Below are 16,573 nucleotides of genomic sequence, written 5' to 3'. Positions count from 1 at the left end.
TACCTACTGCGTGCATGCTGGGTGCATATGTCCTGTCCCTGCAACTAACAGAGAAGACTTGAAATAGTGGAGAAACATTTTATTGATGTCACCCATATGGTCTGCGCTCTCAGGCAGGTCTCACCCACATGACGTGAACTGCTCTGTTTTATTTTGCTCTTCTCCACAACACCCTCATCTGCTGCTCCAGAGGGCAACAAGCCTCATCACATCCCCGTCCTGGTTTGCGTTTTCCTCTTTGTTGTGCACAATGTAGCTTTTTTAGCTGCACGCACTCTTATCGTGGCTTTGCTGGCATATTTGGGCCTGGCAAAAACTAAACATGGATTTGTTTGATGATTTCCTCGCTGAGGAGGCGGTGGCAGCATTTAGTCATAAATTGTCTCCCCATGTGAGGCACGATAGGCTTGTCTTATCTGAGCAGCGCTGGGAAGAACGGAGGGAGAGTTTATCTGTTCGCCAAGTCCTGACCTCTCTGTTCAGTTTGTTGAAGAGATACTGAGGAAGAGGGTGATGGTAATGTGGGCTTGTTCCCCTGCATGTTGATCTCTTACTATGCTGTGTATTTCTCTCTTTCTTTCTGCCAGGGGACAGTTTGTTTGCTGGCACAGAAGAGTGTTTCGTGTTTGCTTTCACGCTTGCTTGCTGTACGCCCCAGCTCTGTTGCACCCCGAGTGCGGTCAACCACCAGGGTCAGCAGGTGCTAATGAGATGTACCACAGGCCACACAATCAAGCTGCTCTAAACACACTACTGTGTGTGTACACACGGCCGCTGACCTCAAACGCACACTGATCTCGTCACTCCCTCAGACCTGTGTGTGGAGCCTGGAGGCTGATGCACACTGCCATTTCAACCAAACATCCGGCAGCCAAGTTCTGTGTGGCAGTATGTGTGTCATCATACTGAAGCTCTTATTAGGTATTTCACTGGAAATGGAGTCTTTTTTTTTTCTTCTCTTAAATCATCTAGACTGACAAGGTTTAAACTGTCCTTCACATGAGCTCTTATTTTACTTTGTCTTGCCTTTTTCACAGCCAGATTTGTTCAGTACACCCACGTTGACGCTGTAGCAGTCCAGATTTCTCATGCATCCCTGCATCCCCCTTTGGCATAAAAACCCAAACATCTGCCCCCATTCGACCCCTGCCCCCCCCCCAATACTTCCCTGTCTTTCTGCCCTGCATTCCCTTATCCTCCAAATCATGCAACCAGTTCTTTCTCCTCCATTTCTTAAATTTCCTCTCCCCCTCACTCCTTGCCCCTCCTCTGCTCCAGATGGGCTCGTCTTTTCCTTTCAGAGTAATCTGTCTATGATGCACGGGGGCTTTGGGCTGACCACATGCCTCTGGATGTTGGAAATGGCATCCGGGTTGAGTAGGGTTTTTCTTTTTTCTTTTTTTTTTATGATGGGGTGAACTAGAGGTTGCTTCTTCCGGTGGCTGTCCCTGCAGACACCTGCCCAGCGAAACAGTGCAAAAGAGGAGGAGGGTGGAAGAGATAAGACTTCAGGGTCGAGGTTTAAATCTTGTTCACTGAAGATCTTTACATGAAAACATGAAAGAATACATTTTTTCATGATAAAAAATAACATTCTGACTTACAGCCACAACAGACTTGGGCGACAGAGAAATGAGAAAGAGAAATTAAAATTGAAAATAGGACGATAAGTTGCCCTTATTAAAAGAAAATTGAAACGTGCAGACTGCTGACCTTTAATAAGTTCATTATACATCGTACATTTGATAGGTTTCATACCAGCGTTGCCAGAGCATGTCTTCTCCCCGAGAGGATTAACTGCCAGAGAAAGCTTCTTCAATGTGATTAGGTGTTCATATGTAAATTTTTCACATGTTGATGTTGTGAAGGTCCATCACCAACTGTATTAAAGAGAGAGCCAGCTGGGACTGAAAATATGAGACCAGTATTTAATATTCTTTTTTAATGTTACCCAGTAAAACCAGCAGTTGTCAGTCATCTCCAGGCAATTTTTTAGTTTTACGTTGTGTTGCATTATATAGGCAACATTACAGTAGTACATTACAGTACTAACGTGACCATGATTTTAACAGATGTGATTTTAATGGACAGCTGTGTGAATTGTTTTTTTTTTCATCTGACAGAAATTTCGAGAGGATTAAAAAAGCATAAAGGGGGGAGTAACCTCTTGTGGTTTTTGAAAAATGAGCTTCATGAAGGCATTGCCAAGAATGAAAAGATGGGGAAGACAGACTTTGAATGGACAGGCTGAGTCGACACTGAAACAGAAATACAGTTAAAAAACCAAAGTCACCGCACAAATATATTTAGACAGAATGCACCTTGACACTCTATTCGTGAGGCTAGTCTCAGGCTGCCAAGCTTGAATTACTAGCGAGAGGAACGCAGCACCTCAGAGGAGGAAAAGATTTCTCTCCCACTTCCATAAATCTAGCGGATATTTTAGAGTCCTCTCTGAGTAGAGTTGGTGCAGAAGCCTTAAATTTCCCCTGCTGTTGGACTTGGCTTTGTACCCTAGGGAGAAGGATCATAAATCAGCTCGCCAGGATGTTTCAGCTATGTTAACAGTAGCAAAGTATACCATAAAACAAAAGAGAAAAAAAAACTATGAAGGTACTTTACATTTGTCTGTGCCTCGTCTAATGAAAATGTAAAGTTGGAAAATCCAGGGCTTAACATCAGTCTTGAAACCTTACACAGTGTCAATTTCACAGGGATCAGGGTAATTTCTGGCACACTTACAAAACTTTCTCCTTGGCATCGGCCTTGCTTGATATTGCATGTTGGACAACTTGACAAATGTAGTGAAAAGCTATAGCACCAAAGTGTTTGGCAATGATCACGTAGGCGTACACACTCGCATTGGTAGGCAAGTGCTAAAGATGAAATTTCAACTCTCTTATTTCTTTCTGGCACACTATCTCTGACAGCATTCCCTCGTTCCGTTCCTAACGGTATCTCTTCCCACTGTAACAGATCCCCTCTTAGATAGGGATATGGACATCTTTTCATCTTCCCAGGGTCCATCTGGGAGAGTTTAGGGTTCATGTGGTAACCATTGAAATGGGGACGGCAACTGATCAGAGAAAGATGTGCCCCTCTGGAGCTGCAGCACATGTTTGGATCCCAGTACCCCTATTTGCTTTGTCTCACCCTCTTTAACATTCCTGTGCCCTATATCTCTGGAGGACCCCCCACCTCCACACTTTTACTTAACCCCTAGAACCTTTTCCTCTCTTTGTCCCTCTTCCTCCTTCCATCCCTCTCTCCATGTCTCCCCTGTGCCTGGTAAAGAGATTGGAGAGGGATCAGCATGGTGGAAATGAAAGTGGCCATGACGAAAGGCTGAGGGATCTGCTGTAACATTACGTTGGATCCCCTTGTGTTTTTCCCTTTCGCATTTTCCTCTGTGCCTGCCTGTTTCCCTCCACACAGCCGCTATCGTATTACTCTTCCCCAGTCACCTCCGCAACAGCCGCTGATGTAATCCTAGTTTATGGTCCTGTCCCAACCAAGACACACTGTTCTCCGCAACAATCGCTCACTCCTACTGTCTCCTAAAACCTCATCAAATTAGACTTTTATTGGAAACTAAGTGTATTCGGCTAAGATTTCTATTACACCAATTTAAGATGAAAGGAAAACTTTTCTGCTTTGAATTAGTTTGTTTGACATTTGCTACAGAGGAAGAATCCGTGCACCGCATGTCCACTGGATCTCATTAAGCACGCATTAATAAGGTTCAGCCCAAACAGACTGGCGGCAAAGTCAGTAGGGAGAACTAAAACACAAGCAAACACACCTGCTTGCACATGAGTGCTCACACAAACATACCAGACTGTGCCATACTGCGCAGTGGATGATGTTGTACATTAACCACTGCAAGGTCCAGCTGAGTTGAGGCAGGCAGGAGCTGTATAATGTTTGTGAATTCCATTATCTCTGACATGAAGCAAGGCCAGACCGCCATCCTTGTAAAAGGTCTCATCCACATCTCCACACCAGGATCTCATTCTCCCTGCCCTGGTCCTGTTTGCGAAGCACCACTATAGAATAACACTGTTTCAGTCTCCGCTGTTTACCGATAATATATCTTTGTTTTTGGAAGATAAGCGAGAGACTGGGTAGCGTCCTGTAATCTGGTTGTGAGATCTCAGGCTAATAGAGAAGTGAAAAGATCTGCAGCAGATGTTCCAAAATGCTCAGATGAGGGTAAGCGCCAGGTCAAATGGCACTCTGCAGGAAAGCAGGCTGTGTTTATGGATGTAATTTCTCTGATGGTGTGAGTTAGCTCGCTGACAGGCTCCTCTTACAGTACTCCTTCCTGCCTGGGATCATGAGCTATCCACCCCGTGCAAATGAGCCCATATCATTCCATGTCACATCAAATTAGGAGTGTTTGTGATGACTAAGCCACCCTGAATGGTACAAATTCGTTTATCCATTCCTGTATCACCCCTCTCTTCTCCCTCCTCTCACACACACGGTGCACAGATGAACACACAGACAAACACACAGATTTCAATTCCACAGGAAGAAAAACAAGTTGCCTCACATCCCCCTCTCAGGCCAGTCACATTATGGGTCCCGTGGCTAGTCAGGTCCTACACAGCCTCTTTGTCACTGTAGGGCTGAGTAGGGGGTCAGATCTGGAGGAGCAGTGGAGGAGGTCGGGGAGGGAAGGGGAGGGGGGGGGAGCTGGTGGGGCTCTAGGGGCCAGGAATGTTAATTGGGAAGATTGTTTTAATAAGGCCCTCATCTTTGCAGATGCTGGGAGAGGGTTAGCTGGTGGGGCCACACAGACGGGAGGGCAGCTCACAGTGAGATATTGTCAGCAAACATAACTGACACAATGTGAACTGAGCTGTGTAGAACACATAGTGGGAGTTAGGCACAAGTGGATAAAGATATTCCATGGCTCTTGATGCGTTTACGCCTGCTTTTCTGGAGGTAACAGGATTTGCTATAATGAGCATTCTATGGTGACAAATGTGTGATCTGCATATACTCACCAGCTCTGTGCTGTGTAAAATCCTATTACACTGTGAATACACAGACAGACTAACACAGTCTCATAAAGCTGAACACAGGCAGAGAGAAGAGGACAGCAGTGACAAGAGAGAGAAAAATTCAGAGGCAAATAAGAGGAAAGGGTTCATAAAGGGTCTCTTCACTAAATTATAAAAAAACCAAAACAAGTAATATCTAGCCATGCAGATAGCTGTTTTTATGTTTTGCGATGCAGTGTGCATCTCTGAGATTTCTGCCTCTATCTTAATACAAAGGACAATGATTTTTTTGTATGGTGCTCACAGCATTGAAGAATTAGCTACATTTTAAAAATTCAACAGCATTTCCAGGATCAATGTCCCCATTACTCTGGATAATCCATGGAACACACTGTCAGCAGTTTTCATAAGAACTATTCCTCCGGTAGAAAGTAGTTCCAATGGAAACATTTACCACAGCCTCCTAGGAGAGATAGACTTATTAGGAAAACACATTACATTGATGAAATTATTTCTTCTCCGACATTCAAGATGTGCCTGGCTGCCACAACCACACTTCATTTTGTGTATGTTGTTTATGCAGGAAGCAGTTTATTCCCTTGACACAGTACACAGAGGGCAGATCAGGGCCCCATTGCCTTGCCCTGTGTCATGTGTTAGAGGGAGAAGGAGACAGAGAATGGGAGAGCATACTGTACAAGTGTACGTGTGTGTGTGCACTATAGTGTTACATCTGCTCTTTTGTATCTCTTTCCAGAGAGCTTCAGGCTCGAGACTATACAGTGAGTGGTGAGAGCCAGGTTACTGGGGTTCTCAATTTCTCCTTGTCCTCAGGGAGTAGGCAGCAGTGCTCCACCTGTTAATGAGGACATATCATAGACATGCATCCTTAAGTACTGGCACCTCACTGTTGACTGCTGCAGTGTTGCTGTAGCTACGTCATTAAGTCATCATTTGTTGCACGAATGGTGGAAATAAAGGCAATTCTCTACTTGTAAAACATGTTCATTTACCTGCCACCACCTTTATCTCCCTCATTATTATTTTTACAGCATTGTGAAACTCCTAAAGCCGTCTTTGAGAATGGAAACAGAATGAATTCCATTGGCATCAGCTCTATGCTGTGTAAACGGAATATTTGTTTAGCTTGGTAAGCCCCCAATGAGAAAACTATACATCTCAGTACATTAAGTACCCACAACATTTGACAACAACAGGTAGTATGTAACAGCATTGAAATCACGTTCATATGCAGTGTGTGGGCTGATCTGTCAGAAGCTGACAAATCCATAAATGGCTTACCTACATGTTTCAATTATTAAACTTAAATGTGATAATCCCATACAGTTGTTTATTGCACAGTTTGCATTGTGGCAGTAGGTGTTCCTATCAGGATTTTACAGGATTTGTAGTTTTTGGACAGAGAGAGAGTAGTTCTTGGGCTATATTTTTTTTCCGACATTCCTGCCCGCGCAGTCCCAGCACTCGAAGCACTCTTTATTTTAGTCCTACTCCTGCTCACCCAGCACTCCAATCAAACAGGCACTGTTTATTGAACTATGAGGTGCCAAGTCACTCAGTCACTCAGTCACTCACATAAACCTGCCTCCCCGCTGCCCTCTGTGCCTTTCGCCGTGTTCGCCAAACGCCATCTCTCTCTCCAAGCCTGACGAGAAGACTTATGACCATTTAAACAAACACAGGCACTCAATGGCCTCTCTGTCTGCGCGGCTGTGGGGTAAGGTTTCCTTTATGTGGTATATGTGTGTGTGTGCCTGTGTGTGTGCAGATGTTTGTGTTTCTTTATGTACAGACATAATTGCTGGTGGATACTAATGCACATGAGGTCTACATGTGTTTGGTGAAGTGTGTAAAACAAAGGGTGAGGCCCTGAGATTGAACCCTCTGCACTGGGCTCTCTACAGCCTCACTGGGCCACAGTGAGCACAGACATGCCCTCCGCTGTGCCACTCAAAGGTCCACAAAGCCATCTGCCCTTGCTGTCAGTGCCAGGTATAAACTGTAATCACCTGGCACAGCGCAGTATAAATGCCTTTACCCCCCTCGCCTTACCCCTTCTTTAATCCACACACCAGCAGGGCCAGCCTGATTCATTTCCCTACATGGTGTGGTTTACGTTTGTATCTGTATATCTCCACAGTTAGTAGCATGTGTGCTGCTCATTCTGTGGATGCTGGTCAAAACTGGTGTCATAGTCTGATTGGATCTGCAACTGTCGAGGTTTCTTCAATGATTTTCAAACAAATTGTCTGTGTAGTCCAATGTTTCTACCATTACAAGTAAGCCAAGTCGAGAGAACGTGGCAACAGACAGATGTATGCCTACGTTTTGTTTATTTAATAATGGACTAGCACAGTTTATTTTTCCAGATCTTAATGTTTATAAGACCTAATAAGGGCATCCTGTCTGTGTTCAGTGACGTGACATCACATCTGACTCTGGAGGATGACCTCATGGCATTCAGGGTGTGCAGGTGCAAACCCTAAAGGCCAGTTGGGTAATAGTCTGTCTGCTCTTGTTGACATATTTACGGGTGTCCACAAGGTGTCTTGTGGTAAACCAGGCACTTAGGCTGTCAAGTATTTTTAACCAATGTGACTTTGCAGATGTGACCTCATAGTGAATGTCACGGTTGTCTAGAGAGGTTCTATTGTTTTCTACGTGATTTATCAATACAGCATTTCGAAATAAATGGGAAATCTATAAATTGAATTCTATCAGAACAAAACATTGTGGAGTGTGGAGTGGAACATGTCTGATGACTTTATTGTCATGGCAGCAATTATTTACAACTTCCCTTCTTTTCTGTTTTATCCCTGTATTTGTGTATGTGTACATAGCTGTGAAGTTTTTTATACATGTGATCATTTATCCCAGACAGTATTATAGGCATGCTCACTGCAGCTTGTGTGCTGCAGTATATCTGCAGGGTGGGCAAGAGGGCATGAGCTCAGAGCAGAGGAACGAGAGCCAGATTGAGAAAGAGAGGGGAATCTGCCGTGTCCAATCTCATCTCCCTGGTGGTGGGGTCAGGGGGGAACAATGGAATGAGTAGGAGAGGAGAGAGGAGGGAGGCAGTGATTCTACAGACTACAGCAGGATTCCTGTTATATCTTCACACCCACAAGCAAAACTACAGATTTGTGCTGTGCAAACACACACACAAACACTGTTCGCAAGCCTCTGGCAAATTATCCACCTGCAACAGCCTTTTGCAATAGAGTGGCATGGGTTAACACACTATCGCTATGAGTCTGTCTTTGATGTAAGCTGCTCAGTGTGTGTGAGCTGCGAAAGAGGTAAGATAAGGGGGTCAAATGCTGAAAGGGGAGAGAGAAATTTAGAGACAAAGTGGGAGATGCACGGAGGGAGAGAATGAGAGGTGTTTGTCCCACAGGACAGAGCTGGAGGCAAGGTGAAGAGCATCAATATGGAAGGGTTTAGCACACAGCATTCTGTATCTGCACTGTGAATAAGGCAGAATTTTGCTTATGGCATAAACAACACTCACGCAGGGGCAGAGGAATAATATTGGACAACAAGTAGAAATGGACTAGAGGGGAGCTCAGCCAATGTAAGTCCTATTTTAAAACACATACATTTGTCATTTGACCAGAATGGGGAAGGTTTTTAGAAGCTGTAGCTAACTGTGAATATTTGAATTGAATTTTTCTTTAACTGTGAAATGTTCATTTAGTATTTGCTGTTATACAGCAAAACACAAGCTGTACAGGCTACAATATGAGCAGCTAAGAATCATTCTAGTGCTGCTGAGGGTTTAAGCTGTCATATATAACCATGAACATCTGGGGCTGCTTAGCAATTCAGTATTCTCTCAGTGTTCATTGTACTGTCCATTCATCCCTAACTTATGTCCTCAGGTAATATCTGATCATGTTTGACCTCTGATAGCCTGACATTGCGGCAGATTATGAAGCAAATAAAGCAAATTTGTTTGAAAAAAAGCAGCACTATCTTCAGGAAACCTGGGGGATACACCACAAGGCAGAGAGAGAGATGGGATTTTTCATTTTCCCTTGCTTCTGCTGTTCTCCCTCCTCGTTTTAGTTCCCTTTTCCCTGCCGTTATCCTTCATTCTGGTTCCCTTAAGGGGCTAGCCATGTCCATTCTGTTTCAAGGAAAAATCCGAAGCCAAAGGCAAGACCCATGCTGTGCTCTGTCTCTGCAGGATTGACTCTGGGTGCCTTCTGATAAATCTTTAATTCCCTTGTGGGTCTGTTTTTGTATCCTTCTAAAGATTTGCGGGGAAGCTTGTTGTACTTGGTTTAATTTCCTCAGAACAAAGCTCATCTGATCTTCCCACCCAGACTTGTGTGTGGCATTAAGTCTTCATTTTCATTAATGTTGGAGGGGCAGCATGGGAATCTCATTTTAATTTGACATTTAAACATCTGTTTTCAATTTCCTGAAGAAAAAAAAAAGTGTGTGTGTGCACGTGGCTATGTGTTAGTGTGTGGGTGGACAGGGGATAGTTTGTGGGGGTGATGAACCTGATAGTTTTCAGAGCTAAGAGCAGCCATCTCAGCTGACCTTTAAAGGAGGTTTGGATGTAAGAAATGATGGCAGCTAATTGCGTTAGCCTCAGCACAGCTCCAATTTGCTACTGTGGACCTGGGGAACAATTTATCATACAGTACAGTCGAGCGTGGTTAGATTGGGCTTGGCAGGGGCCAACAGATGCCTGCCACTGCAAACTAAACCTCCACTTTGATAGATATGGTTGTTTTATGCACAGTCAGCTGTTTGTCTTGCAGCGAAGCATGTCAGCCAGATGAGATAGGATGTGTTGTGTTCTTGGCCCACTGAAAAGAGGAAATGCAATGCAGAATAGATCCCTTTACCTTGACAAAGTGTATTGATATCCATCCAGGTCCGGACATTCACTCCGTTTCATCCACTCATCAGCATATTTGAGCAAATCCATGACAGACAAAGAGGCGTCTTCATGCTGGGACCTGTGACTTTGGCCCATTTCCACATATTAAGCCACAAACTGAAAATCTCTCTGTACACACACAAACGCTCACACATGCATAGAGTTTGGCCTCCCTGTTAATAGCGCAGGAAATATTATCTGCTAGGGGACAGCTGCAGGCTCACTAGAGAGACAGAATGGTAGAGTAGGCTCATTATCCCAAACACAGACCACACCACACACACACGTTCAGGGCAGCACACTGCGTGAGAGCCTCTCTATCCCTATTTTATCCCATTTTTTAAAACAAGAACAGCTAAGGGAGGCAGGCAGACGAGCAGGGCCTTATGCAGTATGCATACAGGAAGGAGGGACGCTGGATGTCTTATTTAAACCAGGGGGGCCAGAGGCAACTGATTCCACCACAGCTCCGGATCTGACAGGGCTTCTGGCGGAAGAGTTGGAGCTTTGTACCCCATCCAGGTCTGGGTCCGTCTGTCTGTCTGACAGACTGTCTGGCTGCCTCTGTCTCATTCTTGCTCATTCTGCCTCCATCCCAGAGGATTTTGTTTTCCACTGCGCAGATGTTCGGGGCTGTCTGCTGCGCCGCACTCAGCTGTGTTTATAACAAAGAGGTGTTGGTTTGGAGGGGAGAGAGGGCAGCGAGGTGGGGGAGTGAGTGCTGTTAAAGTAGGGCTGGAGGTCACTGCGCTGTTGGTGTAAACACTGGATGATGCCAGCTCTCCCCCGGGTTTCCAGCTAGTCAATACACCATCCATTTTTTCCTGTTTTCCTCCCCACACAACCCTTTTTACTTTCCAGAGGGACAGATGCATCTGCATGTTGGCTGAAAGAGTTACAGTGAGGCCAGCAGGGGAGGTAGAGACCCACTGAGAGGAGACTATGTGCACTTAATGTCACAGTTTAAGTTACTGACTTACTCACCCAAGCATTTCTTACAGCCTGTGCAATAGCCATGCAGGATTAACATGAATTCTCTGCCATGCTTTACTCATTTCTTAAGTGTACATACTCTCAATCACCAGCTGAGGCAGTATGATATACTTATACTCGTTTTCTAAAAACGAGAGAGAGAAATATAAAATAGAAGAATATAAGAAAATGCACTTTTGAATATACTCTAAGTTAACATAAGTTAAGTCTTACCATAGCATCCACAATGCTTCCCTCACCTTGATACTCAAGGCTCACTTCCACAATATCGCTCTTCAGAATAGGTTGACCTTGGGGATTCAAATAGAGACAGTGTTTCTTCAGATGGAGCTGGTGCTCTAATGGATCGGATGTTTAGTGTTTACGTTGGAATTCCTGGATGACCGTTTTGCTTTTAACCACACCAAATGAGCTCACTCACCATGCAGCTGCATTGCTGAGTTTGACTTGGATCAGAATGAGTGCAGAAAATGTAACAGGCCACACACAATACTATTATTTATCTGTGCACAGGACACTGTGCATATATCTGTGGATATATGCCTCCTCGTAGGCGGCAACAGTCATAAAACACACGAGGATTTTTTTTGCTTTGTTTCTGATAAATACTATTTCTGTACTTAAGAACTGAGGTTAGGTAATGTTACAGCTGTAGGTAGCGGTGTGTGGGTGTGATTATACAGCAAAGGACTGGAGAAGCTATTACCACCCATCTTACTCCAAAAGCAGGTTCCTGTTGGATTGGATTCCTACTCCACGTTACAAGAAGCAGAGAGCAGTATCCTGGCTCGGCAATGACCAATTAAGTGCTTAAAGGGTTTAGTCAGGAATTTGTTGGCTGTCAGTAGGTGAGGGGTCCTGGGGTGAGCCAGACTTTGATCTGTGACTAAGGTGACTTTAGAGCAAGCTGAGGAGCGTGAGACAATGGACGGCAAAAGCTCGGTTTTATCCCCAAAAAGACAGACAAGCATTCATTCACATTACTTTTCCATACAGACAAAGGAATAACAATGCACATACTGCGCTGACTTAGTGTGTGGCCTGAAATTCAGCCTGAAATTTTACAAGCACTATTTTCAAATGTTTATATATATATATATATGCAGTGAAGCTGGGAAAATGATTACTGGCTCTGCAAAAGGGAATTCATTGCTTTTTCATTACTTTCTCCCCTCTCAATAAACCTCCACTTTATCTTTAACACTGGAGATATGGAGTCCAAAGATAAGTGGTTCCTGTGCCCCTTCAGAAAATAGATATGCATTGATCTGCTTTGTTGCAGCTACCAGATAGTAATGATATTGATGTGATATCCTGATAAAGCAGGCAGGTGAAGACTAATGAATTTAGCTGAGGCAAGTTTTGTAATTTTGCATTCAGTCTGCAAATGAAAATCAGAATTGCTCAGCTCATCTCTTTAAACCCTCGCATCTATTCAGTATGAAATTAGACGTAGGAATGAGAAGCTGTCCTCTGATGTCTGAATAATGAAAATCCATGGCTGTGTCATCTTTTTTACAGCACCTCTACCTCAGAAAATCAATGTAAATAAGTATCATATCCTACTAATGTCCTTAGCAAGGCAGCAGTGGTGGATTGGATCCAATGCAGATTTTCATCTATGCTAAGATAGCCATGGTGCCTGAGTGCAGGAGATGTAAATATGGAGCGTCAGGGGCAGATGAAGAAGCGATGATGGAGAGGTGATCATCAGTGTATTCTGAAGTGTGTGCGTGTGTGTGTGTGTGTGTGTGTGGGTGCAAGATATGTAGGTCTGTGCGATTCGGTCAACAAAGAGGAAGGTCATTGCTGTGGGATACAAATATGTTTTTATCATCGCTGTTGTACAGCTTACTGACAGTAAGATTAATGGGAGAAAGCAGGCTGTTAAAATAGCAACGGTATAAGTGTGCGCCATACATGCATTTTTTTATTTAGTCAATACTATATGCTGTGAACAGAATTTGGTGGGGTTGCTTCAGTTTTCATGGCAGGCTAGGTGCACTAAATCAATAGTGATGTGTGACTTACATTTTGTCATCTGTGCAGAACTAATTATGTGTTTCAAAACACCTTGACTGCTGTTTTACTAGCTGCTACCAGTTTTATAAAAGTAGCAATAGCTTCAGCTTTTTTTTTTTTTTTTAAACATGCAATCTTCTGCTTCTTTAACTGTTAATTTGCTGTATTTTTCCCTAAAAGAAGATATATAGACATTTTGATTAATTTTTTTTCTTTTCTGCCTTTTCCTGTTTTCTTGCAGTTCTACGTGATGATTTCAGACAAAACCCCGCAGATGTGATCGTGGCAGCAGGAGAGCCGGCAGTCCTGGAGTGTCAGCCTCCACGTGGACATCCTGAACCCACCATATCATGGAAAAAAGATGGAATAAACATTGATGACAGGGACGAAAGAATTACAGTAAGATTCTTTTTTCTGTAAGCACTGTAATTACTGACACGTAGGCTAATTTACTGATGCCCGAGAACTGCTTTGTATATAAGGATAATATTTTTAAATGTATGCAATAGAATAGCCAAGGGATGCAGGTCAAGTCATTTCCATCACTTCCATGTTTGTTGAATAATTGATTTGTTTGGCTCATTACCAAACCCAACGCAATCCATTTCAGTGGCTACAACCTTTAATGACTGAGATAGATAGATTCAGTCTTGCTCCATCAGTCAGCAGCAGTGCATTGATTAGGGATGGCCTGCTGATGAAATCAACTAGGAGAAGTGTAGATCAGGAGGGAGAAATGAGCTGACCACAATCCAAGAGGAAAAAGTTGTACTCAGCAGCAGCATCTGCAGAATCCCAACAACTCTCTACATTTGATCTACGACCAAACCACCAATTATTCAGCTTTAATTAAAACAACAGCACACCCAGCGCTGCAGTGTCAATCAGATCTGCATGCTTGCTTACCAAAGACCTGTCCTGAATAATCCTACCTCAAGCTGTTTCAACAAAACATGACTTTGTGTCCATCGTTGTTTTCCTTGAGCAGGAAGAGACTTTTAGTTGTGTTTGATTATACTGACTGTATGTGTGCTTTAGGGAAATGAAAGACTCTACAGCAGGTAGTGAGGAGGAAATGGTTAGCTGTGTGTCTGGATCGCATTTTCACAGTCTGACTGGTGGGGTTTCATGGCTCTGGCTGAAGATTGTGCAGTTGTTGAGTAGTCAAATAGTTAGGCCCCCAAGTGCTGACGATGGCTAACTTCACAGTACAGTCATGGCAAATCAAATCTTCCCCAGATAATAAATACAAGGTACTAATAAAGACGTTCCACTCTGCATGCCCGTAGCGTAGTGCTCAACTACAGCCTTGGCTAGTTGTGCCCAATACATTTTCATTACTCGGTAAGTTAAAACAGTGATTTATCGCTGTTGGCTGTCTTCAGTGGATGACTATACATGACTAAACACAGTTTTGCTCAGTGAGGGCCAGTTGAGGTCGGGCGCAATGAGCCCTGATGGCAATTCAAACTGTGAGTATTCTTTCTTTCTATTTTTTCTGCAAAGGCAGACGATTAAGAGCCTGTGTCTGGCTGCTGAGCAGCATAATTGAAAGAAACAAGCGCATAATCTAGTTTTAAAGGGAATCAAATCATATCTGTCTCTGAGTTAGGGCAGTACTGATAAGCACAAAACTTCTACCCAATGCCACAGTGTGAACACTTGCGCCCTTTGAATTTACTGTCTTTTGTTTTCTACACATTTGGATCATGCGTGTATCACATAGGTGGTAACACCTTACCACCTATTAGTGCCCACTGTTGAACTATAGATGGTATTTTAGGCAAAATGCCAGATCCCATTATTTCTTAAACTGCCATTCAAGGTAATTAATGTATTTGATAATTAATGTATTTGATAATTAATGTATTTGATAATTAAGGTATTTGATCTTGCTTTTCTATAAAATTCATATATGTTACCATTTATCTTTTCCGTTTTGTTCATCGCCAACTGGCAAACTACTTCAACTTAATGTTAACTGGAGAGTTTTAAAGGCAAGGTACTTTTAGGACAAAGCAGGTCTGTTTCAACTCAGTAGTATGCTTGGCTCTCCCACACATAACCTTTCTCATAATAATATTTTAGCTGCACTGAATAAAACACACACACACATATGCGCACACATATTATTTTTGCTGTTTATAAATCAATTCTGCAATAAAATCCACCCTCCTGCATGGTGGAAGCGAGAACATATCCTTGCTGCTGTATCTGGGATTTTGAACACTGATGGGTGAAATCCGTAAACGTTGTGAACACAGCTGCTGTAACACCGACCAAATGACTCAGAGTTTTGTGCTTGTAGCCTGCAGCAGTGTTGGGCCTTCTGTGGAACCAAAAACAGGATCTGGTAGACTTAACAGTGCTGCGTGGACCAGCTGGTGCTGCTCACTGTAAACTTCCTGTCAAGCACAAAACCTCACAGACTGAGTGTTCCCAAATGACCACTTTTAAAGTAGCGCTAAGTATGTGTAATCAACTGTGGTGACAGACGGGAGTCTGGACGGTGTCCTGTGGACGCCCATGTTAACAGATCAAGTTGTATTAGAAATAGGAAAGTTATGGGGCGATGTTCAGAGTTTGTTTGGTTTGGTATATTTGGTGCGAGCGAGCATAGGACTGTGGAGAGGGAAGCAGAGGGTGGAATCTTTATAATGTGATGAACAGCTGAGCTCGTCAAAGGCCCCCCCTTGCATTGTTTGGTTCAATCCATTCCTCCCACCATGCAACATGCTGGAACGTGCAGTCTCCTTGGTGATCACTGGTGATTAGAGCAAGGTCCCGAACCACCTGCAGTGGGGATTTTCTCTCTGTACTGCACTCTACTGGGATGGGTTGGCTTGGCTTTGGTGGCTGCAGCGTAAAGAGGAGGGAGCGAGCTTCAGAGAGAGGCGGACACATCAGAGGGAACCCTTCTGTTTTTCTATCTATTTTAGTCAGCTGTGTGTAAACACCAATGGCATGCTGTGTTCCATCTCACATATATTCATGACTTCATGTGGGGCAGTGGTGAAAGGTTTCCCACTGAGCCATAAAAAGTAAAAAGATGTAGGTCTATTACTCTGAAACGCTGCTGTGCTACCGGCAGCAGCTGGCCACATTCCCCTCAACTTCGTCAGACAGGTCTTTCAGGAACAATGAGTAGGGGATAAATAAACAGAAACAGGAAAAACACCAGCATTTAAACCGAGACCATTGTCTGTTTAGAGCAAGAGGCTGTCTGCAGCATCATAAATGGCCAAAATGCAGCACATTGTCCTCCTTCTTTTGTGCAATAGTTGTGGCTAATTATCAGCCTGGAAAACAAACTGCTGTGTGAATACCAACAGAGTGCATATTAAATGGTGACTTTTCATTATCAGCATTGCCAAATGACATGAGACAAAAGGCAGCAGGATAGAGCCATCTCCCTGTAATGCAGGGATAATGGTCAGATTGTTGGGGCTTTCAGCAGCCTGTGTGCTTCGCTCTGTTGTGTGGAGCGGATATGCATGCAGAGAAAAAGAGGGCCGCTCTTGCATTCATTTACTTTAGCCAGCTCTCAGAGTCCCTGCTGCTCTGGCACTCCAACTATGCCTGTGGAGAATGGGAAACTGCCACAAACGCACAGAGGTAAGAACATGGACAG

At 43.7% G+C, this 16,573-nt stretch overlaps 2 protein-coding genes across 2 annotated transcripts in view; both read left to right on the top strand.

The window, feature by feature from the left end:
* Nucleotides 1–12,634, top strand: part of LOC139200340 (diablo IAP-binding mitochondrial protein-like) — a 379,202-nt gene extending 366,568 nt beyond the window's left edge. Inside the window, exon 7 of the transcript XR_011584167.1 lies at nucleotides 12,622–12,634. The gene's annotated coding sequence lies outside the window, so the exon portion shown is untranslated. The remainder of the gene's footprint in view (nucleotides 1–12,621) is intronic.
* Nucleotides 1–16,573, top strand: part of robo1 (roundabout, axon guidance receptor, homolog 1 (Drosophila)) — a 123,640-nt gene that overhangs the window by 68,880 nt on the left and 38,187 nt on the right. Inside the window, exon 3 of the mRNA XM_070829613.1 lies at nucleotides 13,184–13,341. Coding sequence (XP_070685714.1) covers nucleotides 13,184–13,341 — 158 coding nt within the window. The remainder of the gene's footprint in view (nucleotides 1–13,183; nucleotides 13,342–16,573) is intronic.

Source organism: Pempheris klunzingeri, chromosome 4 (genome assembly GCF_042242105.1).
Source record: "Pempheris klunzingeri isolate RE-2024b chromosome 4, fPemKlu1.hap1, whole genome shotgun sequence".
Classification (NCBI taxonomy): Eukaryota; Metazoa; Chordata; class Actinopteri; order Acropomatiformes; family Pempheridae; genus Pempheris; species Pempheris klunzingeri.
The sequence above is the reverse complement of the archived record's forward strand: the minus strand, read 5'-3'. Positions and strand labels throughout refer to the sequence as shown.